Here is a 23,613-nt window from a genome sequence, read left to right on the forward strand (position 1 = left end):
CTAATCTGAATTTAAAATATTGACTTTTCATATTTGTTGATCGAGAACATTGAGCTCCAGCTTTCTGCTCAAACTTCCCTCATGCAATGAGTGTTGCGTTCAGTTGCGATATTGCATGCAAATGTTTGAATTCTTCTACATGATTTTGCTGCATAGAATTGTGTCTATCCCAGTGCCTTTCCTATCACAATGCATTTCCACTTGCAATATGTTTGATTGCGTCTAATATCTTATGCTCTATCTTCACTTAGCTATATGGTTGGAAAATGATGAGCAATGAGCATGTATTTATATCGATTTTGTACAATAGAATGCGTTGAAGGAGGGACCATGTCTCAGGCAATTTTAATTTGCTGCGCCATATGCGTTCAAAAATCATACAAATTTCATTCAACAATCTCAATACTTGTTATGCATATAAAAGTTGCCTTCAAAGAGGGACTAATTAAACTCATCCAAAATTACCAGTTTTATGAATCCAAAACCCGAATATTAACATATCAATATATAAGTTTCGATCTGAATAATGAACATGCTTAGAGAATAGAAAATATACGAACGACAATGTTTCTCTACGTACTCACAACCCTGTTAGCCAATAAAAAGGTACCTCAAGTGCGTCATCGTCGAGTAAACGACATAATCAACACCCTCTTTTAACCCCAAATTTATGTCAATTGTTAAGGATTTCCGACCAAAACATGCTCCCAGTTCTTACTAGTAACGTACTGTAAAACATTATGAACTTAACAATGCTGCCATAAACAGAAAAGAGAAGATGATGGCATTACATTGTATCCACATGGAAAAAACAATTAGACAAACATTCTCCGTTCTAATTGTCCAAACAAAAGTGTTACTTCTTCAAACATTTGAAATAAAGACTGTTAGTTGACACTGTTAAGGAATGTTTTGGCACATTCACAACGTTAAATGATGTCTGCTAAGATCTCAGCTTACCCTAAGAAACCAGAACCAAAATAAGAAATTTATCATGCATACAACAGATGCAAGCACTAATCAGCTCCGCTGCGTCACTTCGTGCCAGCAGAAATCAGCAGTCAGATTACTAATAATCCAGCGTCATCAAGAAAATGCTTTCTGTACATTCTGAGGATTAGGAATGGAGGTCCATTGACTGAAGCAGCTACATTTGTACCGGCATCAAATTAAATCAGCTATTTCTAAGGATTCTTATATCAATGAACCTCCTCACCAACATGCACCAATGTCCAATTCCATTTCCAGCATTGTCTTCTAAAAATTAATAAGATGCCATGTACGGGAAGCTAACCGTCTTGGCCCTTAATAAATCATATTAACCTGCTATCATCTGGTTTCATTCCTTGGGGAAGGGAAAAGTTTACTACTGTTAAAATTAGTGAAACTATTACTGTCCATGACTAGACCTTTGTCCACTTCAACAGACAGATGGCTTTCTGATTTCCCTCTGTCCAGAATATGCTGTTGTTGTGCTTCTGACTGCTTACCTCTATGCTCAGAATGACTCTCTGCCTTTCTAAGTTTTTCTGACTTTTGGCCCTTTTCCGAAGTTTCTGAGACCGATTGACCGTTATTTCTACCATGATTTTCAGTATATTGGCCACGCCGCTCCTTCAAAAAGTTTAGTCGCGATGCCAACTTTGTTATTCCTGAAGCTGAACTACTTCCCTGTAATGCACGGGCCATGAGTTCAAAGTAATTACCTTTTATATGCTCAGAGCAAAAATATGAACTCTACGAGCATGCTTTCCAACTTAAGAACTACTACTAAGTAGCAAAAGCAGTAAGTAAAAACTGACTTATTTCATCATAATGAAGAAAAAAATAATACTCATGGAACGCAGATCTGTGTCCAGATGATGAATAGAGGACTGAGATTCTTTCAAGCACAACATATATAGTAAAACGAGAAGTAATATAAGCAATGGTCTTTACCTCACCTCCTTTTTTGCCAGGTTTGGCAACAACTGACTCCATCTTCCACTCATTTGCATTTTCTGTGCCATCTTGGTGACCGTCCTGTTTAACCATGGCCAGAAATTAGTACGTACAAAATAACTACACTTTATGTAATCCACTTTACCGCAAACTGCTTGCCAAATAATTAGTTTCTATTTCTATAGTTCCTACCTAAGTCCTCAAGGCTTAAAATCAATATAACTTAACAAGTTGGTTAGAAAATCAATCATACAAAGTCGATTTGGTGAAGAGAATTCAATCTGATTCAGTTTAAAAATTTTCTGCCATGAAGAAATCATTAAAGTATGAAACTTTGAGTCAACCTATGTTGCACGGACACGCGAATTGTTCTCATGTGTCAAACGAATTTACCTTACTTCTTGACCGTTCAAAATGTGAAGGCGCTACAGCTTCACTATCCTTCTGTTTATCCTTCGTCTGCCTAAAAATATATATAAATATGTAAAAGTGAATTTATGAGCATGCAACACTCTAAATTTAAATGTGTTATAACAAAGAAAAATAACTATTTAGGAAGCATAGAGGAAAGGGTGATTTAGAAAGAAAACCATCAATAAACAAGGTTCTTACTGTTTTGTAGTATGATTCCGACTATGTGCAGGCAAAATGCATGCATCAGATGCAGAGCTAGAGCCATAGTTTTGTTCGCGTTGTTGATTAAGCTGCACACCCAGATCATCAACCTTTTTTTTCAAATTGGTACAATCAGCCTCTACCTGAACCATTTCCTCAAGCTCTACCCTTATCTGTAGCACATGTGTAAAAATTAGACATTTGGTGGATGATCAAATTTTCCTCAATATCTTATGAGATGTCAGAGGAGAGAATACTAACTCTTCCATCAACATTGGCTAAATTAAGTACATGACCCTTGGAGATGTTCAGCCCAGCTTCAAGGGCTGCTCCCAAATCTCGTTCCTTCTGTAACTGTTCCTGTAGTCTTGCTACCTGCAATATAGTTCATGCTTAACGTTGGTATTAGCTTCATATAGCTAGTGACTACTAAGGATTTATTTCCTTTTAGAATCTAATCCTTTGATAAGAGTTCAAGAAAATCCAGCAATTAGATTGTGTGGACACAAAAGCATTTTGAAGTTCCTTTCCTACAAAGAACTCAAAATTCAACATGCTGCCTCTAAAAATCAAAGAAGGAGAAAATAAACCAGAATAAAATATAAAATAAAAACAATTTCTAAGAGTCAATTTGAAATTTACATCTAGTTCGAGGGCTCGACGACGCTCACACAAGGCCTTCTTCTGCTTTTCTAGATTTGCTCGCAGAGCTACATTATCTTGAACCTGTGAAAGAATCTACCAACTTACTACATGAAAATTAGAGAATGACACGATGGAAATGGAGAGACTATTACGCTACCTCTTCTACAATTCTATCTTCTAACTCAGCTTTTGTAATCTCTAGCCTTTGGATCTGTTCATCCCTTTTTACAGGAAGAAAAATTAGATATTAGAACAAACTAGATTAGGTTACATTATTAAACCAAACTAAGTGGATTTCAGAATACATTATTAAAAACACATCGCATGCTGATGCCATTGCTAGTGGTACAATCAAGATCAAACCAGTTTTAATGATCTTTGTTATGTGCCACCATCAAAGTAAAAATTTTAAATAAAATGTGTGTGTACATGTATCTATCCTGAGAACATCATTCAAACATATATGCGACACAGAAAATCTGATAACACTAAACAAGAATTGAGGTCATGCATGCATCACTTACTCCTCCTCAACACTAAAGCCAATGGATTCCATGGAAAGGTTCTTTCTTGCCTGGAGTCATACACAATAAGATAAGATGATAAACAAAAGACCTCAGTATATTCACTAGATAAGGATCATAAATGCAAAAACATGCACATTAAAAACAGTGTGTGACAGTTAGCAAAATTCAAAAATTTGAGAAGCAAAAATTTCATAAAGCAATTGGGGAAATTATCAACTAATGAAAAATTCTTTGAGAAGCTAAACACCAACAGTAATCTGGAGAACTTAAACTTACACCGGTACGTCCCCAGTTAGAGCGATGCCTTGCCCCATAATCAGGTCCATTTGATATACTTGAAGATTTTTGTATGCATGGAAGGCCATGGCCAGTTGAATGATGCACAACACCTGTTTCCGTAGAATCATCTTTTACTCCAACAGACTCATTGTCCAGCTCCGCTGAGTTATTTTCACTTAAATTTGGTTTAGTATCATTGCTTTTTACACCAATTTCTGGCTTCACATGTTTAAGTGATCTTGATGACAACTTCTTCTGAGTTTTGCTTTCATCGCCTCCATCAGGAACCTTGCTAGCTTCCTGTGCCAACTGAACCAATAAGATATGTTAAAGTACAATTCACGCAGAACCAGATGAAGCACATAATACAGTACACGAGCGTATGTAAATATCAATAGAAATCACTATTCCATGTATTCATGAGAATAGAATTTGGAAACTAGAGTAAATTTAGCAATCATGTAGATGGAGCAAAAAGCCCACAGATGTGGGTGAGTAAAAGATTGTCTTTGGTATCGGGAATCTTAAGACCATGAGCTTGGGACATCAACACTTGCACACAGTGAATGTAGAATACATACACCTTTCAAAGTGTTTTTTGGAAAGAGATTAGCATAACAACTGTACATAAGAGTAGAGTAGGTGACGACACATTTGAAGAGATTACAATATTAATCTACTCAAGTTGAGATGACTGGACATATTGCTGCCTCAATTTTGTAGGTATTTCCATCATCACAGTGAAAGCATAGTTTATATAGGTAAAGTTAGGAAGTAGAAACGAACCTTATTGTCAAGCTGTTCATCATCTTCATCACTCTCAGTGCATGACCCACTGACAATTTCAACATCATCATCATCGTATTCTCCAGAGTCAGTTTCATCATCTTCATAATACTCATCATCTTCTGTTGCCCCCTCGGAGTCAGTTTCATCATCTTCTGTGTCACTGTATAGTTCCAGGGACAAGGAACCTTCCTGCAAATAAACTAGCATTATGGAACAGTACAAACCCAAGATGAAGTAAACATTGACATATTTACGTATGGAAGAAGAACTAGATACTTTACTTTCATGGTTCAATTTAGAAATTAACCCCAAGTCCAACTTCATTTTTTTTTTGTGTACAACAATTCACTTGCGAATATATGTTTTTTTTTTCAATATATTCACTAATCTTGAAAATACACCAAGAGCAGACGCCAAGAAGACAGCATGGTAATTTGAGCAGTGGATGTGTTAACCACAGAAACACTTAAAGACACTATCCATAAGAAAAAAAACAGCTTGGTAGAAAGCTAGGAGCCTACCCCAAATATGTTATCATACTCCTCCAGCAAAGTTATAACAATTGCTTGAGCATGATTAGCTGCAGCAGCTGCTTGCAAAAGCTGAACCGAATTGTCACCACCCACACTAAAATCATTCTCGATTTCACAATCCCCAGCTAGAAGCGGACGAAGAAGCAAGGGAGCCATGCAAGCTGCCACAGCTGAGCAGCTCATTCGATTCACAGCTTTGTGAGAAGCAATAGTTTGCATCATTAATAGAATTCTGAATCAAGCAAATAAAAATTTAGTTATAAACTTATAATTAACTTATGACTAGGCCCAAAAAAAATGCAAGGTTGTAAAGTAAGTGAGAAGCACAGGAATAGGGACACAAAAACACAAATCAAACAGAACAGAAATCACAAGTAATGATAACAACATAAAGAAAACCTTTGCAATAAACAGCGGTTTGGCTCTGGGAATGTATCACATATTGTCGTACGCATGGCATTGATTCTACCACCCCGATCATTACCTGATCATTATTAAATTATTTTGTAAAGATAATCAAATATACTAGCAAAGATATGCGTAAACTTATAGAACAAAGTTGCAATGAACAATTATTTTCAGATTTGAGGCTTCGACACGTATAGCAGACCCAGAGCATTTAAAATTTTCCAAGCTGGGTTAGAGGTGATGTATCTACTTAACATTGAGCGACAAAAACGACATTTTCTTATAGTGGTAGTGAACCTGGAGGTTCATATTTCTTTTCTTTATTAAATGGCACTCCAATTTACTGGGTCGTAGTGTAAAGTCTGGTCTTGAGGAGAAATAGATTCATAATTTGGATTTAGGATTTTCAATAAAGATCCTTGGGGTGCAACTCAAAACATGCAAGAGTCTCACTGCAGCACAGAGTTTAAAAGTTGATATGCTAACTGATCAATATAGAACCCCAATTGACTGCTACTGGTTCGCCAGTTTACAATACAATAAATGCTCGGGACCAATAACTGAAAATATTTTATGTATTATATTTGTATCCATATGGCATAATATTTGTAATATAATTAAAAAATTCACTCAAGCAGCATGTAGTTTATCTTTTTCTGAACTGTTAATCAGATTACGCAACACATCATGACCGACTGAGACAGCAAATAAGAGAAAGATGGTACATCATATAGAAAATGCATCATACCAGACTTGCGAAAGGAATCAAGCAATGCATTGCAGCAAGATGCAGGGACTGGAGAAGATGGCAACTCCCGGAGGACATACTAGAAATATACATAAACACAGAAAATTTTAAAACAGCTTATAACCAGAGAATTCTATAAGTTACATGAAAAATCAACATTTTGTTTCCAAAACAATTACCTTTACACAATCAGCAATGACATGCGGATCCTCATCAGGAGAAAACTCAACTTTCCCTGATTGATAAAGTAACAATCAAAATACTTAATAACTTAAGTTTTTTTTTTTAGGGAAATGAATTTACTTCATTCAGCGACAACGCCATGCATGGCCACAAGGACCAAAACACAAGAGGTGACAAGCCGCCTCTAATAACTTATTAACTTTAGTGCATGTGCATTTTCAGACAAAACCTTATTCAGGTATAAATACCATTTAAGTGCAGACGTTGGCATTTAGTTTATAGAAATGGAACTAACTTAAGACAGAGCACCCTGAATCTACAGACGTGAAAAAGTTCCACTACAGGTAATTCAAGAATATTATGAAAAACCAAACTAGAGCTAAGTAGCCCATAACAATAGTTTTCAATCAGGAACTAATGCTCAGCTGTCTCACATACTTCAGGAGAAAAACATAATGATGAAAGAACACAAATTATAATTTCCAAAATAACATATCAAAAAAAAAAAAGAGAGAGTACTAACCCTGCTCATATTCCCGTATTCGACGTTCAACATCATCAACATCTGCAGCTTGTCGCAAGATTCCTTCTACCTTGACTCCTATTAAATGCTATCAAATCATCAGATTCATACAACTGAAAAAGGAAAATAAATCTCTCTTTATTATAATAGAGATGTTGGGCTTGATATCGTCTGTGGTGAGAAGTGTGATTACGAAATACCCTCAGGTGACAGATTGGACTTAATTATGTAATGCTATGTAAGACATATTATATCCAGCTGCCAATTAAGATGCTTCTGATGATGCAGGCATTAAGTTAATGCGGTTCTCTGAAAAGAAATTTATGGAAAAATTGGGAAACAAGATTCTCTTTCATCAGATAAGATGAGCAATACAAGAGAAGTCAGTGCACCAGATTGGCTACAACTACACGCGAAGAGATTAAATAAAAGAGTCAGATAAAGAGAACTCACCATGTTCTTCTACGAACCTAAGGGCTTTCTCCAAAAAACATGGAGCTCCATCAACATCTTCCAAGGCAAGCAAGATAGGAACCCCAATAATTGTAGACTTCACAGGTGGTTTCTCCTTTGCTTTAAAAAAAATACAGAAAACACCAATATTTCAAAAAGGTGTTTTAATATAATTTGCTTTAATACCAATATATAATATAATTTCTTGAGACTGCTAGCAATAATGAGCAATGTAAAGCACTTCTCCGAAAGCATCACTGTGGGGGGAGCTTACGCTGATCCGAAGTACTATCTTTGGAATCTGTCTGATCATTCCCCAAGATACCATTTTTCCCCACACCATGAGCGCCACATGGAGCTTGTGACAAAGCGTTCTCCAAAGCTTCCTTCCATTCATGTAGATCCTTCAAAGTTTCAGCCTGCAGAAGCAACAGATATAGCCAATACATCAGCAACAAAGAGAACAACAATCTAACTTCCAAACCAAACTTTTGGTCCAAAGGCCTTCAAACTACCACACACACACACAAAGGCTTTCAGTTTCTCAGTGTTTTCCCTTCTTCTAAGTCTTATGAAAAAGTCGTGTCTCATTCCTCTTCCCTTCAAGTTTTAATAGCTATAGAAATTGTGCGTGTGACTGTGTGTGTGTGGGGGGGGGGGATAACCTGGATTAAGATGCTCATGAAGGAAAATTTTGATCAAACAATCCAGATCAGTGAACATGAAATGAAGTAGAAGCAAATCATATTTATTATATGCTAAGATCAGTTTTATTGCTTCTAGCTTGATATGGCATGATACTTCAGGTGCTATAGAATTTACACTTTCTAGTCAGTTCAATGTGCACATTTTATCGCTTCTAGCTTTCTTTATACAGCTTTAGGTGCTATAAACTGCACATTTTCTAGTCAATTAATTTTTTTTGAAAGCAATATCTTTCGGAGTCAGTAGAGTATGCTTTTTGTGTGGATTCTGTTCAATATCCTGCCCTGGATTTGTTCTCATTTATTTTCCTATCCACAAAAGAGAAAGCACAGAAGTTGTTAACAGTTCCAGTGGGAGAATACAGAAGAGACACTAAGAAATGTGCACCTTAAGTGTGAAGGCTCGCCCATCACGACCATCTGGAAAGAGCACAGTCAAGAGTTTCTTGTCTTCTTTGACAACCACACTAGAAATAGGAACAAGCAAATGCGAAGAAATTAGTGATTGTTTTGGTCTCTGTGATAAAAACCAGTCATACACAGCAGGTAGATCTAATCTGGAATTACAAGCCAACCTGCCTGAATTGTTGAGGTCAATACCACCGAGGGTCAAATTCACTTCACTCCCCTTCTGAACTGCACTCTGGCAATGTATATATAGAACAGAAAATTAGAAACTTCAGTAATTAAACAAGAAAAAGAGAGACGAGGAACCATAAATGAAACTTCAGATTCTACCTATGTCCAGGCACACAACTTGACCCAAATATATAATATCATAAACTACACACACAGAGGCATGCATTCCTAGCCCCTTGCTTTTTCTTATGGCACAATAAAAATATCCGCCAATCAAGCAAAGACCTTCCTATGTTCCTATTCTTTAGTAAATCCTACTGATATGAGCCTTCATTTATTAAACTTAGCCCATCATTGTCTACTAGACCATTCCAACCCTAATTCTTCATCATGTTCCTAAGATTTAAAACTTTATAAGGAAACCTAGCAGCTAACAAGTAACCTTCATTTGCTTCATTGTCATCTTAAACTATATACAGAAGAAAGAACATTGTCTCACTATTTACCAGAAAGAGCTACTTACAGGATCACTTCTGAAGAAAACAAGTGAAGTACGAGTTAGAATAAACCATCTTTTCTTCCAGGATGTCCATCCAATTCCTTTGGAAGATATAAACAGAGGCCCGCTCTTATAAATCTGCATACTTAAATTACTTTAATGACCGGGAAATTGATAACATAAATAACAAATTGGTGAAAAATAGCACAGTATCAATTCATTGTTGCATCTAAAGTTCTGACTTTGCCATTTTTTCTTTCTTCTAATGAAGGAGTACGCTACCATTAACATGGTCAGCTGTAAAGCTTAAATTTTGTGACAGTACAGTATATATATAGTCTCCACTCATATGTTGTTATTCATCTGAACAAGCGTTGGGTGACAGACATTAGTTGCACGAATATATACATTCAACATCATATGTGGTATCCATCGACAGAAATTCCCAGAAGTATGTGAAAATGAAATATCTATAGCCACCCCCTGCTCAATCAGATTGGTAATAAAGGAAATGGTATGGTGATCCAATAAATTTTACAATGTCAATACTGACAATTCGGTATCACTGGAACACTATTAACAGGCCAATGCAAAGTTGCAAACCGCGAATCGAGTCCAAAATGCCAAATTATATTTAACCTCAATAGTATCATGAGTGAATATACAACAGAAATTACCGTATTGCCACCACGAGAAGTGTGAGAATCAGGATGATCTGGGCCATGATCAGGACCGCCAGCTGGGGGCGGCGGAGGATGAGATTGACCATCCCCCTAAAACACACAACAACATGAAAAAATAAACAGATAAATTTCCTTTGCACCACAGTTAATGTAATTCATCATGTAATTGTGTCTAATCCATGCATATTTACATGACAGTATATGATGCCAACCTTCAAGTGTATAACGCTTATGTGAAGAAAGAAACAGCATTTGAAACAAAAGAACACAATTGAACCGGAACACACCTGAGGCGCTTCCGGGATTATGTTAGTCATTGGCTGATCCCAAACGTCAGAGAAACATCCCCCACACCTCAGCCAAAATGGATCAGCACTCGGCACCTACACATATCAGACTCCAGATCAACATCACACCCAAGCAAACCATGCAATGATTGCAATCCAATTATCCAAACCCAGAAAGAAAACAACCATATTACTCATCAAACAATCAAACCCACATTTCCTATAAACAAGGAATGATCATACAGAAAAACAACATGAAATCCAAAAATGTGGAAATGATTGACATACCTTTGTGTGGGAGTTGGACACGAACCAATTGAAATGTGAGTTGTCTGGTGCTGGGGATAGAAAGAATAGGATTGAATCACGAAAACAGAAATTGTGAGAGGATTTTCTTTGTCTATTTTGTTTTGTTTCAGGTGAAAAAAATGAGAGAGACCCCCCAACGGAAAACAAAACTGGGTGGTCAATCGAGCAATGGCCTTAGAAACCGGGCTCCTCCTTATGTTGTACACGTCATCTCTATTCTTAGACTCCGACGTGTTGGAAGGAAAACGTGCCGAGGCATTCTGGGGATTTCATACACTTTGATCTGACTTTGTATTATTTCTCTCTAAGGTTTGGTGCTCGGGTGTCCCTGTCTCCTTTCATCACTTTGCATTCCTCGAATCACGTCCTAAGTTTGGGTTTAAAATTCCGAACTAATTTTTGAATGCTACCTGAATACAATGGTGAAATGGAAATGAATGTTGGTCCGAACATCTTTTGTACGTTTACCGGTTATTGAAAGAACGTTTGTAAGTTGCATATTTTGAGTTTCGCGGGTATTCGTTTGTTAGTTGATGGTTTGAATAGATCGGTATTATTATTTACAAAATCAGTTGTCACCCTCTTAAGTGACATACCTAAATCCAATTGGATAGAGTTCGACTTACAAGGAAAACACATTAGTTAGTGGAAATGGGACCAAATTGGAAGGTACATGATTAACTTTTAAAAGGCATAGACCGTGAGATAGATAGACTTCGACGTATTCAGATTATATGGATATAACTTAATTAATAATAAAAAAAAAACATAAGAAGATGGATCTCATAATGAATCCATGCCCATGTCACCTCTAAATTCAAGGACCTAATGAGTGGACAAACGATATATGCAATGATGCAATTATGCAAACACCACATGTGCTTTCTTAAGCGGGCACAAATCATAGCAATGTATGCATGCTTGTTCTCCTAATTGATAGTAATGGGAACATAAAAGCTAAGGCCTCACATCATTCGAAAGGTGACTCCAAAAATGCAACGATTTTATTTTGCAACGACCAACATAAAAGCAAGAAGACAATGGGTCAAAACCAATTAATTAGTTTTCATCTTTCTCCTTTGAACATCACTCGTGCTATAGTCTAAATTGTCCTTTTCTAATTTTTGCGAATGATATATAGTCTATAGTCTAAACTGTCCAAGTGATAGCGTGGTACCAAAGTGACACAAAGTAAGTAGATTTGTAGATATATAACGAAAAGTAATATTATCTAGGTGAACCAAATACTCAATTTTCAATTATTATTGCTATGCACAATACTGTCTACAATCCCATCCGGCCATGATTCGGTGACATTCCCCAATTCATAGCGATAGTGAAGCGGCAACATCATTTTGGGTTTCATGTCTTCTAAATTGAAGATTTCGTAGTAGATATGAAACATGGTGTTTGCTCTTACATGTTTGATTATATTGGAATGAGATGAATGACCTAACCTTCAACAAACGATCATTGATGCCTAAACCACGAGGACTAGTTTTCAAGCCTAGCTTGCAATTGATGCTCATTGCCATCAGATTCCCGAATAGCATCTCCCGGCTCCATTCAAGCCAGGTTTTCTTCAGCTTATGTAATCATACAAGCTCTGCTTCACCTCCATTGCATATATCAGCCTGATATTCGTTCAATCAGCAAATGCAGACTGCCTTTTCATTATACGTTTCAAGTTTCTTTCACATATTCATAGAAATCATATGCTCGCCCAATGCTTTTGAATATCTTCTTGTACGATTCCGATCATACATGATCAACAAATTAATTATTCTCATTTCAAAAAATATTACTGATCACTAATCCTTGGTCGCACATATCTAAACCCCTCAGCCCTCAGGCCCTCACTTATAATGATGTCAAATACCTTTTCAAAAAAAAAAAAATTCAAATGAGACCAATTTTTGTAACACCAAATGACAAATTATTAATGGGAAAGAATTCATCTTCCTTCTAGTCTTCTGTTCCACTCATGATATTCCATTCTAACATCTCTATGTTAATCATTTATTAACAAATATCCAATCTAAAAATGCCACGTGCACTCCACGTCAAATTTCTTTACTTAACAAAAGCATGGGATCATCCTAGCATAAGCCAAGTACAATTAGCAACTTAATCTCCGTTATTATAGCTTCACCAAAATTTTAAAATCTCTAAAATGATCATGCTAGAGATAAAAAAAATAAAGAGATAAAATACTATGTGAAAAGCATAATATGGTAAACTATAAAAATTTAAAGTAAAATAAAATAAAGAAAGATGACTTAAAATTAGGAGAATATTGTGTATAATATGAAGTAGATAAACTAAAAGTAATTTTTTTAAGTGATTGTATAAATGTATAATCCGTGAAAATTTACACGGTACAGGCTAGCAGTAATAATGATTTCTTAAAATACTTAGGCAAAACAAATACAAGCCAATGTGGTTTAGGAGTACAACATTCCGTCCCGTCCCGTGATCATATCAACCCTTCCAGGCTACCAAACCCATTCCTTTTCCTTCTTCTTCTTCTTCTTCTTCTTCCAAACCCAGTGTTCCAATCAAATTCAATTTCTTAATTCTTTTCTTTTATTAATTTAAATTTAAATCGCAGACGTCACATATAAGCCAAAACAAAACAAAAACTGCAAGCAAGTAACCTCATTACAGATCGAGAGAGAGAGAGAGGGAGAGAGAGAGAGAGAGAGAGAGAGAGACCCGCCCAATCATTCATCCAGAGCTCCCAGAAAACGACACGCCGTTTCAGACCTTCCCTAGGGCTTCCATTTCCCGTCGCCGATTTCGGTCATTCCACACTCATGGAGGTCGCCGTCCCCCTTCCCAAACCGGCCTCCGCTTCCGCCGCCGCCGTCGCGAAGCTGAGGAGAGAGAATTCCGACGAGGATCGCCTCCGAGTCAAGAGGAAGACTCTCCAGGCGGTGCTCGACCAGTGCCAGCGAGCTCTGGAATCGCTCGGCACCACCGCCGACGGTGGCGATAACGGTGACGACGACGACGATGATGATGATGATGATGAAGAAGAAGATAGAGACGGCGGTGGTGGTGACGCCGTTGACGAAAGCAGTAGCTCCACCGCCACCACGAGTTCTGGCGCTGACTGCGAAGCTGATGAGGTATATATCTCAGCTCAATTTTGTGAAATTTCAGATTCAATTGTTCGAATTTCGGTTTTTTATTATTTATTAGATAGAGGCATAAGAATAGCTTCAGAGTTTTGAAATTTAATTATAAGCTTGAGAAGCAATCGAGCTATTCAGCTGAATTAGTTAGAAAAAATTGGGTGCTTTAATTGATTATATAGTGTGGTTTTAATACTGTGATTGATTGACAAATTTTGAAGTTGATAACTATGCACTTTGATTTCATGGGATGCTAATGATGTAGCCTTTTACAATTCACTGGATTGGTTTGCGTATTCTTTATGTGTCCCGACGAATTAGTTGTCACCCCGTAATAGCTTTGCAGATTGTTGAATGACTCAATAAGCAAACCTATGCTCATTGTTATCCAAGTTGATTATTTAATTCAGGAAATTCATATATAATTCTTGATGCAGTTGTGCGATCTTCTTAAATCTAGATTTGAGTGCCCAGACTTCCTAGAAAAGCTACAATCTGCACAGGCATCAGTTCCACAAAATATCGCCGGTAAGCATCTGAAGATGTTCAACTATATATTAAAAGCATGTAATGTTTGTTTTTCAACTTTTCTTTATCATGTCCATACCAAACTATTCATGTTTTGTGACAGAAGAAGGCAATTCCTGGGATCTAGTCAGTGAGGAAGATGTATGGGATTATGAGAAGGACAACTTGGGTGAAGATGAATATGTCCTCGTTAAACAAGAAGATATAGTAGAGGGTATTGCATGCTTTATGGCCGCATACTTGTTGTCCCTTAAAGAGACTAAGGTATCGTATAATTCGTATTACCATTGATCTAGTCATTGGTTGCATGCTTTACTATACTGCGACAACTTTGATTAACTTCTATGAGAAAGTTCCAGTGATATGTATAATAATTATTAGAATGTACCTTATCAAATGGAAATTGTGGCCCCTTGTTTGTGCTACCGTCATCCCATTTTGTTTTCTCTTGCAACGACCTTTATCCTTTTATGTATGGACTCCTAGTTTTTCCCTGTCATTTCATATGATTTTATTGCTTGTTGCCTCTGTTCTGTTGAAATCTACATGTTATGTTGATACTTGGGTTATGGAAGCATCTAGTCGTCTACAGTGTCCTGCAACATCTATTAATTCAAGTCTTAAAATTCATTCCTCTATTACATGGTGTTGCCAATACATAGCTGAGTTGCTTGTTTTCTTATCATTCTAGGTAGCTTTCCCAGTGTTTAGGGTTTAGGTAGCTTTCCCAGTGTTTTTTTTTTAATATATAGATTTTTTATTCAACTTTTTCGAGTCACTCATACATCCATCTTAACTATCATTTACTGGTTAAGTTGATGTGTTACCCATTGCTTTGTATTTAAGTCTGTAATTTATAGTTTTCTCACTGGCAGTTCTAAAGAGTATAACATTTTTGTGTACTGGTTATAATGTTATCAAGTAGGTAGATTTGATTTATTATGACTTGCGTTTCTTAAGAGAACATGTTTTAACTATTAATGCATATGCAGTTATCATTCTTCTGGCACTAGTCTTTACTATTGTCTTTCATCTATCAATTATGTGAGTATCTGAGGAGAGTTAGGGCTTAGTGCATTAGTGATGAGCCATTATGCTGCAGCATCAGTATTGGCATTATAAATATTGTTGTGTGTGAATGTGCCAGAGAGATTGTTAGCCTTCGCTAAATAAAGATTAAGACAAAAAAAGATTGGGATTCCTTATGCATCGATATGATAAGAACATTTTTAATTCTGTCATAAATTGAAATTGTTTATTCAAGCATTTGGATTGTATTATGGTTTAACAGTGGTATGTATTCTTTTTTAATTGTTTCATGTTTGGTTTGCAGGAATTGACCCCCACTCAACTTCAGGAAGGTGAGCTTCATTTAATTTTTTATGTTACTGACTGAATCGAGAATATTAGGCATATAAAATTGGACAATTCTAATCTTTTGGGTCCATGAGCATTTTGATCGATCGAGTAAGGAGTGATATCTGACACTTTCAAACCTCTCATGCAGCCCTCAGCAAAACATTCTCAGTGAAAAAGAAGAAAGGAAAGCTTCGAAAGGCATGGGATGGAAGCAAAGTCATCTATAATGTAGCATCATGGGGAGCAACAGCCATTGGGTAGATCACTATACTTCTCTTTTTCTCTGTTGACTACTGTTTCTAATCTGAAGTTTGTATTTCTCGCAATTATATATAGTGATGTGTTGCAGAATCTAATTATCTTTGCTGAATTTCTATCTACAGTTCCCGATTCTTAATTTTACATTTATGCTGTTTTCTGACCACTTTTAATCAATATTGACAGGATATATCAGAACCCTGTAATTGTAAGGGCTGCCACAAAAGCCTTCTGGACATCTTGCCAAGTTATATCAAAGCTTCTTTAGATTATCATTGCTGCTGTTGAAAGGGTTTACAGTGTTCAGGATTGACTTTGATGTGTTTACACTGAGTGACTTCTTGTTCCCCATGTTCTGTAACATCACTGGCATTCGTTTCGTGCTACAGGTGGCTCGATTCCTTGATCAAATTCAATCATGTAAATATTTCCTTCTAGTTGAAGAGTGCAAATCAAATTCGTCATCCAAACCCGTCTTCACGATGGTTGATTCCCACATATAAGACATAACACTCGCAACTTCAAATGCAAGAATTCCATAACTGCTTCGTCCTTCGTTTTCCTTCCATACCGCAACTGCCCCCGCCATCTCTTACACACCCTAGCTACCAGAGATGCGTAAGCCAAACTAAGCTGATCAATTTCTGTATAAAAAGACGATTTTAGTTGCGAGATTGAGAGAATTAGAATACCCAGGCTTGAAGTTGCGGATCTGAGGATGCTGCGGAAAACTACTACGTGTTGCCGCACAAGAGGCAGCCCATTTCTTCTCGTTGTTTTCATTCAAAATTACGTGAGCGGAATTAGTAGAGGGTTACATTCTCAGCCCTCAACCCCACCAAAATCTTCACAAACCCATCGAGAGAAGCCTGTTAGAGACTCCCACCGGTGCTCTGTGCCCAGAATCAGAGATCTTGAACACGCCTCGCAGGTGTTCGATGAAATGCTTCAAAGAAAACCTCTGCCTTCTAATTCCCGTTTCCATCAAATCATGACTCAAGTTACCAGATTCAAACACTATGCCGCTGTCATCACCATGAGTAAGCAAATGCTTCTCTCCGGAATCCGTCCTGATGATTATACTCTCAACATTATCATTAATTGCCTTTGCCATCTGAATCAAATGGGGTTTAGCTTGTCTGTGTTGGGACACTTCTTCAAATTGGGTCTTCAACCAGATGTCACCACATACACTACTCTAATCAACGGCTTTGTTATCAAGAACAGAATTCCAGAGGCGGTATGGGTTTTCAACAAAATGCTGCAGGGAGGTCTTTGTGTGCCTAATGTGGTTACTTTCAACACACTGGTGAAGGGACTTTGCAGGAGGGGTGACAACGGTGCAGCTCTTCAATTGCTCAGGAAGATGGAAGAAAGAGGTTGTGTGCCTGACGTGGTTTCTTATAACACGATCATTGACGGCCTCTGCAAGGACTCCCTAGTTGTGGATGCACAGAACCTCGTATCAGAAATGATTACTAGAGGCATTGTGCCAAACCTTGTTACTTACAACTGTATGATTCGAGGAGTTTGCAACATAGGTCAGTGGGAAGAAGTTACGAGGCTGTTGAAGGAAATGGCGAGTATAAATATGTTTGCAGATAGAGTCACCTTCACTACCTTGGTTGATGGACTTTGTAAAGACGGGATGGTTGTGTATGCAAAAAGAGTGGTTAAATTTATGATACAAAATGGTATCGAGCCTAATGTGATCACCTACAGTTCACTAATGGATGGTTACTGTCTACGAGGAGAAATGGATGAAGCAAGAAAAGTCTTTGATCTGATGCTCAGCAAGGGTTGCATGGTTGATGTTCGTAGTTGTAATATATTGATAAATGGATACTGCAAACACAAAAAGATTGATCAGGCCAAGGAGGTTCTTCAGGAAATGGTTCGTTTGGAACTTGTTCCGAATACCGTTACTTACGCTACTCTTATTGACGGTTTTTTTAAAGCCGGAAGAATGCAAGAAGCAGGAATGTTATTATCTCGGATGATAAGTTGTGGCCGACTTCCAAATCTTCGAACTTATGCCATTTTGCTTGATGGCCTATGTAACAACAATCAACTATCGATGGCATTGGAACTGCTTAGAGAGATGGAAGAGAACAAGTTGGAACTAGATATTATAATTTACACCATCATCGTTGAAGGTCTGTGCAAAGCTGGAAAACTTGAATCCGCAACAGATGTCTTCTCTAGTCTGTCATCAAAAGGAGTCCAGCCTAATGTGAGGGCATATACTGTGATGATTGATGGGCTCTGTAATGGAGGCCTATTGGTTGAAGCGGAAGAGTTGCTTAGAGAAATGGGAACCAAAGGATGTCCTCCAGATGAGTGGACGTATAACACCATTATCCGAGGATTTCTCAATAACAACGAGATATCAAGGGCTGTGGAACTTATTGAAGAAATGAGAGGTATGGAGTTCTCTGCAGATGCATCAACTATGAAATTAGTAATTGATTTGTTGTCTAAAGATGAAGTAGATCCAGCTTTGCTGTCATTTATAAAAGGTTGATTAATAGTTCAATAGGTGAAACTTAGATATCCCTTTGGATCAGTTCATGCAAGAAGTTATCTACTTTGCTCATTTTCACTTCGAATTCTGGGTGCAGTTTTTGATTTGATTCGAATTCATGGTCTGTGCCTCAGATCTCTACTTGTTGCTTCTTGGTTTTTCGATTTTTAACAGAGATATTTTGCGATTTGAGTGAATGGGTGTCAGTTCAATTGTGTAAAAAAAAAAAAATCTTAACGAGAATAAAAACATAACGCCTACGTTACCATGAAGTCACAATAGATGACTAAATAGTTGCGAGACTATTCATCACTTGAGTCCATCAACACCCTTGTGTTTTACATCTCTAGTCTCCTAGAGTATAGATTTTAACAAACATGACATTTCATTTGATAAGACGTTTGATAGGACATTGTTTATAAAATTTTATTGAGTAGATTTCAACTCAATCTACACAACAACAAATATCTCATTTCTTGTGAAGAAACATTAATTCTACTAATAGTCACCGAGTTTTCTTTTTCATTACCAAAAACACATAAAGTTTTAACTGAAAGGACACTATAAAAATATTGTTTCACTAACACGATTCAAATATGTCTTACAATGAATTTAACACTAACGTTTGACTCAATAGACACTATAAAAATATTGTTTTAACTCTGATCACATGTTAACAGTGAGTTACAATGAATTTGACTCTAACTTTTGACTCAATAAATACTAAAAATTTCACTTAACTCGGTTCACGTTTCAGATGTCTATAAAGAAATCATTGCCTAAATCTTTACCTCATGAACTTGATTACTTTTTCTCTTCTTTTTTTTTAATTTTGATATTTTCATTTGCTACTTTCCTAAACATTGAATCTATTTCCCAACGGCTTTAACGATGATGTTCCTGGCGTCTTTTCAAAGAGGAGGCGGGAGAGAGAGATCAAGACTGATAGATTAAGAGATTGAAATGGTGCTACAAGAGGCAAATTAGGTGAGTATAGGGAGGTTTAGTTAGCTCCGCAAATTGGCACATGGATTAGAGAAGAGATTGATTGAAGACAATTAGAAACTATTGAAAGCGAAAGAGAGAGATCTAGCGCAAAAGAATACAAAGATTGCTCAATTAGAGGCTCAGTTGGCTTCTGCTAATGAGGAGGTGATTATTTACAAGTCGGCCAATAATATAGAGGTTCATTGAGTAGTAATTGGGGCACTCCAAAGATGGGCTGGTAGTGAAGGCTCACTCTACAACAATGGTTGTTTTTGATGATCAAGATTTGCCTTGAGTTTTACGGTGGATCCTATACTTATATGGTTGTTTTAATGTTAGTGATCACAATAATTTTGTACACAATTTCTTTCTATTTCTCTCTGTCACTTGACATTGCACTCTTTGCTTGCACGTTTGCCCAATGTCAGCTTGTTGGAAATATTGTCAAACAATACACAGAAGGAAAGGGTGTATGAGATGCAAGAAGTGTGAGGATCGAAGACGACTTGATTGAAGAGGAAGATGATCGAACCGATCTGTACTTTTATTATATGTTTTATTGTAATTGGAACCTCTGAATTTATGTTTTTTAGCTGATTTGATGTATTTGAACTTATGTTTTTTTACTCAATAAACACTAAATGTATCACTTAACTCGCTTACGTTTTAACTATGTCTTTAAAAGAATTCATTACCTAAATCTTACCTAAAAAACTTGATTACTTAATTTTTTTAATTCTTTTTTAGTTTTGATATTTTCATTTGTTGTTGTTTTTTTGTTACAATTTTCATTTTCTCTTTCCTTAAATGCTGATACTATTTCCCAACGCTTTTAATGATGATGTTCCTAGTGTCTTTTTCAAAGAGGAGACAGGAGAGAGATCAAGACTCTGATAGATTCATATATTGAAATGGTGCTACAAGAGGCAAATCAGGTAAGCATAGTAACCACTGGCCCGACCTTGTTTCTCTGAGAGTGAGCTTGAGAAAGAAAGAAGAGAAAGTAGATCTATGGACTCGAAGGCGATCGGTACCACCAGAGTCTGACGCATCTAACGATAGTCCATGCTCATGGTTGTGGCCTCTGTCTCTACAGTTTGTGGCCGTGGACGCACTCGCTTCGCCAATACTCGCATTTTTGGCCATGGTCGTTCGACTTCAGTTCTGAAACCCCGGTATAAGTCCTGTGATGTACATGTTTTTGGAGCTGCCGGCTTAACCACCACAAGGAATGAGTTTGGAGAGGCAAGGTTGGATTATTACTTATGGAAACAAGATGTGGATAACGAGAAAAGACTGAACATGTACATGAGAATTCGAGACATATGGGATAGAAGAAGAGACTAATGAGGCACTGATGATGAGGCCACAAGGGCTGGACTAGGAGGACAAATGTGGTAGCTGCACCTGAATCACCAAATAGTAACAAGTCAAGCAACAACAACGATGGGCTGGATATCTTCAAAAATTAGTTCTAAGCATTAGGTTAAAGACACTATCTTGTGGGAGCCAAAGTGATGGAGAGGAAATTGTTATGAAGTCAAACACTGACAATAAGAGTTTTGATGAATTAGAGTGGGATCTAAATGTATGAGGGGGCTAGAAAGCTAAAACTACTGAAAATCTAGGCATTTTTTTAGATAGTCTGTTACTACTCCATTTTTGTCTATATTCTTTCAACTCAAGTCTTCCATCTAGTTACATTGTCTTTCAATATGGTATGACAAACTTTCATAGATATCCAAAAAAATATATATTCAGGTAACCATAAAGAGGTTTAGTCAGTTTTGCAAATTGGCTTATGGATTAGAGATGAGGCTGATTGAAGACAATCAAAAACTATTTAAGGCATGAACATGGCTTAAATACCAGAGGGAACATGGCACGGAAAACCTTATTTTCATGAAAGAAGGATTCCAGTAAATCTTAGAGTAAATTGCTTAAATGAGAGATGAAAAAGATGGAGGATAGAGTCTAGATATATGAGTATCAGTGTATAAAAGGGTTGGATGAAATTAAAAGAAACCAATAGAAGCTGAGATTCTATGTGTAATTATTAGCCCTTGTCAGTTTAGAGATAAAAGGAAAGTACTTGGTACATATCTTTAGTCAAAAGTTTAAAGATTTGATTTCTACATGGAGATTGGCTTTCTTCGTACATGTACTGCAGTTCTAGTTTTAGTTGTTAAATATATGATATGTGCTCTTGTTCTTGTGAAGAGGAGATATATCTAGCATGAAAGAATACAAGGATTGCTCAATTAGAGGCTGAGTTGACTTATGCTCAGGAGGAGGTATTTATTTACAAGGCAGCTACTAATACAGAGATTTATCGAGCACCTTTGGGGAGCTCCATAGATGGGCGCGTAGTGAAAGGCTCACTCCAAAACAGTGATTGTTTTTTTATAATCAAGATTTGTCTTGTGTTATATGTTTCCGAAATCAAGCCATTTGTTGTAGTGCCATCGAAAAGAGAGAAAAGGGGATGGATGAAGTGGACTAGATTGTCTTTTACAATCGATTTGCTTTTCATCACAATCTTTGAAATTTCGGAGAAGTGGGATGCAGATGTGACCATTAAGGATAAGCAGCTGAAGCTTAAGAGAATTAGGTGAATTTCGGATATATATGGTTTTTTTATGTCAGTTATCACAATAATTTTGTACGCAATTTCTTTCCATTTCCCTTTGTCACTTCACATTGCACTCTTTTCTTGCATGTTTGCCCTATGTCAGCTTGTTGGAAATATTGTCAAGCAATGCACAAAAAAGAGAGTGTATCAAATGCAAGAAGTGTGAGCATCGAAGACAACCAGATTGAACAAAAATACGACCGAACTGACCTGTATTTTTGTTGTTTGTAATATTGTAATTGAAACCTCTGAATTTATGTTTTTCTAGCTAATTTGATGTATACATCTTGTTTAATAAAAAAACTATTTCCCAAAAAAGTCATGTTTTTCAATAATAAATAATGTTTAATATTTATTATTATATTATAATATTCATATTTTCTTATAATTGGGTCATGTAATTGCTTGGATGAGTGGAAGAATAATCGGTCGGAAGTCGAAGAATAACATCACCGATAAGTTGAATCATTACTAACAAACCACTTATCAAAACAAACAATGACAAAATTATTCAACTCATCCTTAAGTGCTGAAATGGCCATTGCATTGCTCTTTTTTGGAACATGATCAAACGACGTCGTTAGTATCTCATCGTTTGTAAAACATAAACAATCATCAATCATCTTCACCATCTTCATGCAATAGTTCAGGAAACGACGGCGTCGGCAACAAATCATGAACCGAAAACAATATTGGCAACTCATACAAAGACAAGTGTTCCAGTTTACTCTCAAGACTCTTGTTTTGTTTCTTCTTCTTCATAATGATATCGGCAACTCATCCAAAGACAAGTGTTTCCATCGACAACAATATCTTCTCTCTTCTTACTATCTCTATAATAGAGGATGATTTACATGAGTTGTTAAGAAAAAATATAATATTTTTCCTCCAATGATTAGATAATCTAGAATTTACAAAACTTATTGGAGATGTATGATTTTATTTACGATCTTATAAGCTCAATGCCACAAAAGTGCAAGTTTAAACATATCGATGCAACACATCATCCTAGTACATATTTTCATTACGTTGTTTTGAGATGGCATGTATGGTTTGAGGTTGACCCTCTCGGTTAAGTCATGTTGTGTCCAATTGGTTATATGAAAGGTGTGATGTCTAATTGGCTAATTCAGCCTCACACCAGGCATAAATCCTAGCAGCCATTCTCCATTCCAATCATCAAGAAGCTAGCACCAAATGTAGCCCTTCCTTGTTGAAGTTGAAGTGTTTTTGTTGTAAATTTTATTTTAATACTCGCAAGTACACGAATAAATTATAGAATAGAAGTGCAAGCACAAGGTCATTCTCTCAAGGACTTATTCAACCAACTTAATTAAGACAAATGTGCTATACTTATATGATTCAAATTGATTTTTGAGTTGTTTATGATATAAAACAGATTATGCATATGCTAAAGCATTGAATCCACCACCTAATACTCATACCCTTCTCTCTAGATGACAACCATTGAATTTCATAAATA

General features: G+C 36.7%; 3 protein-coding genes across 6 annotated transcripts; 2 read left to right on the plus strand and 1 right to left on the minus strand.

Moving 5' to 3' along the window:
- Positions 1-813: 813 nt before the first annotated feature.
- LOC126793109 (rho GTPase-activating protein REN1) lies at positions 814-10,820 on the minus strand. Of its 2 annotated transcripts, none has more exons than XM_050519541.1 (23): positions 10,685-10,820; positions 10,397-10,492; positions 10,104-10,199; positions 9,451-9,564; positions 8,924-8,991; positions 8,737-8,815; positions 7,919-8,063; positions 7,645-7,764; positions 7,192-7,269; positions 6,665-6,720; positions 6,486-6,564; positions 5,729-5,813; positions 5,318-5,561; positions 4,794-4,985; positions 4,005-4,316; positions 3,726-3,775; positions 3,359-3,422; positions 3,199-3,282; positions 2,818-2,931; positions 2,554-2,729; positions 2,335-2,404; positions 1,939-2,022; positions 814-1,671 (listed from the first exon to the last, which is right to left on the minus strand). In XM_050519541.1, exons 2-23 carry the CDS (start codon positions 10,424-10,426, stop codon positions 1,330-1,332), a joined length of 2,682 nt encoding a protein of 893 aa, XP_050375498.1. In that variant the 5' UTR covers positions 10,427-10,492; positions 10,685-10,820; the 3' UTR covers positions 814-1,329. The 2 variants fall into 2 exon arrangements, with proteins under 2 accessions (XP_050375498.1, XP_050375500.1); XM_050519543.1 differs by having other exon boundaries at positions 1,548-1,671; positions 1,944-2,022.
- Positions 10,821-13,393: 2,573 nt separating this feature from the next.
- On the plus strand, positions 13,394-16,323 carry LOC126793121 (26S rRNA (cytosine-C(5))-methyltransferase NOP2B-like). Of its 2 annotated transcripts, none has more exons than XM_050519561.1 (6): positions 13,394-13,836; positions 14,280-14,370; positions 14,474-14,634; positions 15,704-15,731; positions 15,878-15,986; positions 16,174-16,323. In XM_050519561.1, exons 1-6 carry the CDS (start codon positions 13,522-13,524, stop codon positions 16,253-16,255), a joined length of 786 nt encoding a protein of 261 aa, XP_050375518.1. In that variant the 5' UTR covers positions 13,394-13,521; the 3' UTR covers positions 16,256-16,323. The 2 variants fall into 2 exon arrangements, with proteins under 2 accessions (XP_050375518.1, XP_050375519.1); XM_050519562.1 differs by having other exon boundaries at positions 14,477-14,634.
- A 259-nt stretch (positions 16,324-16,582) lies between these two features.
- On the plus strand, positions 16,583-20,026 carry LOC126793112 (putative pentatricopeptide repeat-containing protein At1g12700, mitochondrial). Of its 2 annotated transcripts, XM_050519550.1 has the most exons (2): positions 16,583-18,410; positions 19,927-20,026. In XM_050519550.1, exons 1-2 carry the CDS (start codon positions 16,706-16,708, stop codon positions 20,010-20,012), a joined length of 1,791 nt encoding a protein of 596 aa, XP_050375507.1. In that variant the 5' UTR covers positions 16,583-16,705; the 3' UTR covers positions 20,013-20,026. The 2 variants fall into 2 exon arrangements, with proteins under 2 accessions (XP_050375507.1, XP_050375506.1); XM_050519549.1 differs by lacking the exon at positions 19,927-20,026 and having other exon boundaries at positions 16,583-18,675.
- The last annotated feature ends 3,587 nt before the right edge of the window (positions 20,027-23,613 follow it).

The sequence above is a fragment of the Argentina anserina genome, chromosome 5 (assembly GCF_933775445.1).
Source record: "Argentina anserina chromosome 5, drPotAnse1.1, whole genome shotgun sequence".
Lineage (NCBI taxonomy): Eukaryota > Viridiplantae > Streptophyta > Magnoliopsida > Rosales > Rosaceae > Argentina > Argentina anserina.

Coding starts and splice junctions, on each gene's coding strand:
- LOC126793109 (XM_050519541.1), bottom strand. CDS start 10,426: ATGACTAACATAATCCCGGAAGCGCCTCAG. Junction 5,814..6,485: donor TGATTCCTTTCGCAAGTCTG/GTATGATGCATT, acceptor AATAATGATCAG/GTAATGATCGGGGTGGTAGA. Junction 3,423..3,725: donor GGCTTTAGTGTTGAGGAGGA/GTAAGTGATGCA, acceptor TCCTGTAAAAAG/GGATGAACAGATCCAAAGGC.
- LOC126793121 (XM_050519561.1), top strand. CDS start 13,522: ATGGAGGTCGCCGTCCCCCTTCCCAAACCGGCCTCCGCTTCCGCCGCC. Junction 14,371..14,473: donor AGTTCCACAAAATATCGCCG/GTAAGCATCTGA, acceptor GTTTTGTGACAG/AAGAAGGCAATTCCTGGGAT. Junction 15,732..15,877: donor CCCCACTCAACTTCAGGAAG/GTGAGCTTCATT, acceptor CCTCTCATGCAG/CCCTCAGCAAAACATTCTCA.
- LOC126793112 (XM_050519549.1), top strand. CDS start 16,706: ATGCTGCGGAAAACTACTACGTGTTGCCGCACAAGAGGCAGCCCATTT.